This window comes from Nicotiana tabacum, chromosome 24 (genome assembly GCF_000715075.1).
Source record: "Nicotiana tabacum cultivar K326 chromosome 24, ASM71507v2, whole genome shotgun sequence".
NCBI classification, from domain to species: Eukaryota; Viridiplantae; Streptophyta; class Magnoliopsida; order Solanales; family Solanaceae; genus Nicotiana; species Nicotiana tabacum.
In genome coordinates, this window is record NC_134103.1 from 73,959,911 (window position 1) to 73,963,488 (window position 3,578).

At 34.4% G+C, this 3,578-nt stretch overlaps 1 protein-coding gene across 1 annotated transcript; it reads left to right on the plus strand.

The window, feature by feature from the left end:
• Positions 1–1,107: 1,107 nt before the first annotated feature.
• On the plus strand, positions 1,108–2,077 carry LOC107760024 (glycine-rich RNA-binding protein). The gene is made up of 2 exons (XM_075247138.1): positions 1,108–1,306; positions 1,576–2,077. The coding sequence occupies exons 1-2, from the start codon at positions 1,196–1,198 to the stop codon at positions 1,906–1,908; spliced, it is 444 nt and encodes a 147-aa protein (XP_075103239.1). The 5' UTR covers positions 1,108–1,195; the 3' UTR covers positions 1,909–2,077.
• Positions 2,078–3,578: the final 1,501 nt, after the last annotated feature.

Here is a 3,578-nt window from a genome sequence, read left to right on the forward strand (position 1 = left end):
AGGAAGAGAGGAAGTAGATACGATGCTTTAAACTAAAATCGTGTTCTCCCGTAAAAAAGAGAAATCGCTCGATTACCTATTCACCTTCTAGCCTAATCTTCGACCTCCATACTCTCCCATCTAGGATCATGAGTCATGTATTTGTTGAGCTGAAGATATGGCATGTCCTATCTAATCATCTCTCCCGTGTTTTCCTCGGTCTATTTCTACCTCTCCTTAGACTTATGACTGTGAACCTTTCGCACTTCCTCACTGGAACATTTGCACTCCTTCTCTTCACTAGTGGCGGGGGCAAGATATTTGCCAAGGGGGGTTAAAAAATAAAAGACTAAAAGAAAATTATAGCCAGTGGAAATTGAACCAACAATCTCGCCAAGATTTTAAACCTCCTTGTCTACTGAGCTATGTTTTTTGGCTATATCAGGAGAATGAGCTATGTTTTTTTGGCTATATCAGAAGAATTTAAAATATAATATATAGAGATCTTTCTAGCTCTTCACTTTGCCCAAACCATGTCTATCTCGTTTTTCGCATCTTACCAACCACATCGGATCTTATACATAACCAAACGTTTAAGTGGGCGTTTGGACATAACAATTGTAATATTCCGGAAAAAAAGTGAAAAAGAATTTCAAGTGAAAATGATATTTGAAAATCAGAGTTGTGTTTGGACATGAATATAATTTTGGGTTATTTTTAAATTTTTGTGAGTTATCTGAATGAAAATTTTGAAAAATAGCTTTTTGAAATTTTTCAATTTTTCGAAAAATTTCAAAATTTATCTTCAAGTGAAAATTGAAAATTTTATGGCCAAACATTGATTTCGAAAAAAAGTAGTAATTTTTTCGGAAAAAAGTAAAAAAAAATTTATGGCCAAATGGGCTCTAAATAGTTTTGATTAGTATATAGGATTTAAACTAAAAATGTTGAAGTGGTCATAATTCACATCTGAAATACAATTTCGGTGGAAAATGTAAGAGGTTTTCAAACAAGTTGACAAGCTCAAGAAAGTGATATGTTATAATGTCCTCATCGACCCAGACCCGAAGCCCAATTACTTAAAAGCCCATCAACACTAAACTCATTTCTGCCTATAAAAGAGTGGGCTTTTCTACATCAATTTCACCCCATCTCTTCTTTCTGATATATTTTTCATTTAGGGTTTATCTTAGTCTCTCGTTTCACAGTATAGTAAATGGCTGCTGAAGTAGAATACAGTTGCTTCGTCGGTGGGCTCGCATGGGCTACCACCGATAGAACCTTAGCTGACGCTTTTGGTACATACGGCGAAGTTCTCGACTCGAAGGTCCGTTTGTTGCGCAGAGCAGAAATCGAATCCGAGCCCATTTTTTGGCTTCGTTGATGACCTTCTGTTACTGATTACTGTTATTACTCTCTGGTTTACTTGATTCATCTGTTACTGTTACTGTTATTACTATTATACCCTTGAAACGGTACGTTCCATCTTTTCTCTTTTTGTCAAGAGATGAAGATAGATCGGTTAATTATTTAGCTTGTAAACGTTGGAGATCTGTTAGATCTGAGCATAGTTTTGTTTTGTTTTTATTTTTTCAGATCATTAACGACAGAGAAACTGGCAGATCTAGAGGATTTGGCTTTGTTACCTTTAAGGATGAGAAATGCATGAGGGATGCAATCGAAGGGATGAACGGTCAGGAACTTGACGGCCGTAACATTACTGTTAACGAAGCTCAGGCTCGTGGAAGTGGAGGCGGCGGCGGTGGTTACGGAGGTGGCCGTCGTGAAGGGGGAGGCGGTGGTTACGGTGGTGGTGGATACGGAGGTGGCCGACGTGAGGGAGGCGGCGGCGGTTACGGAGGTGGTCGACGTGAAGGAGGAGGCGGTGGTTACGGAGGTGGTGGTTATGGCGGTGGTGGGCGTTATTAGATTTAATGTACTTAATTTTGGCCTAATGTTTAATTGGCCTTTAGATTAGTATTCATTACTGTTTTTAGTGTGGTTGGTGTGATTGTCCTTTATAATTTGGTTGTTAAAGTTACTGTGAATCTGTATTTTACAAAGTTCCGTGGAATCAAGTAAATGATGGTTTACGAAATAACTGTGTCGACTTCCTTTTGTATCCCAGTTATTTAGCCTCCAAGGTAGTTTAGGAATCTCTTAGGGTTCGTTTTGGCACGAGGATAATTTAGTTCGCATATCAAATGTTTCCTTAGCTTATTAGTTTTTAAATGAAGTTTCAACAATTAAATTAATTGTATTATTAAAGAGTGAGTACATGATACTATGATAGTATTAGTAGATGATAATTTATTGGGTTTTTATTAAAATATCTACTTGTTCCTAAATGAATTTAAACTATAAGTGTCTGATAGGGGCAATATTGTATATTGTACATGTACTTGATACTATGATAGTATTAGTAGATGATAATTTATTGGGTTTTTAGTAAAATATCTACTTGTTCCTAAATTAATTTAAACTGTAAGTGTCTGATAGGGGCAATATTGTATATTTATCTCAATATTGTAAGATTCAGCGTCAGTCGGATATTTATCTCGTTATTAGATTATTTAGTAGTGTAAGATATTTATCTCGATATTGGATTATGTAGTTCTATTGGTTTGTTTGATTCGTCGGATTACATGTATAATATATTATGTAAATTTTGAAATATGTAGTTTTTGGTTTGAAGATGGATAAAGCTGAATAAAATTTGTTGTTTTCAGTTTTAATCTTTAAATTTTAGTGGTTTAGATATAAGAAAAATCTCGATTTTCAATAACTTTCTGGTTGCAAAAATCATGCTTCCTTGGTCCGCTCATAGATCTGATGCCTTATAGAATCAGCTTAACCAAATATAGAAATGAGATCTCAAATTATCTGTCCGTATCAAATTATATATTATTTTAGAAGTTCAAGATTAAATTAATTATTTTTTGCCTATTCTGCTTTTAATTTATTAATTGTTCTTAAAAATTACTCATACCTCAATTATGAGTAAATAACAAATAAAGAGAAATTATATTTTAGACATAAATAAGGGTAAGATAGTCAAAAATCTCTCCTATTTAATATTTTTTTTAAGGGGTGTATAAAAAAAAAATACGATAAATAATTTGAGACGGCGGATGGAGTATAGAGTTCAGGTCAAGTTCCAAATGTCACTTTTGTCTACATTGTGTTGCAACCAAGCCCAGATTTTGTAATATAACGATTAATATTAAAGTGATTTGGAAAATTGCTAACTCACTAGAAGAATATAGGACAGCAAATTTTTTGAAAGGAGATGAAATTGCCAACTAACTGCCAAGGCTAGACACTGCAAAACTTTTGGCAAGACCTATGCTGAAGCTCCATGGAACTCTTGGAAGGAAAAGGACAAACTAAAAGCAATTTAAACCAAATTTAATATGAGATAAATTGAATATCAAATACTAAACTAGGATATTCCACTTTATCCCATGAAAAACGATCCGGAGTATTATAGAAAGATGACAGAAGTGCTACTTCCAAATTAAAAGAAGAGAAATATTCCATTCTCCTTTTTTAAGGTTGAAAATGTAGATGAATAGCCGGTTTGGCCAAGTCTCTCACCA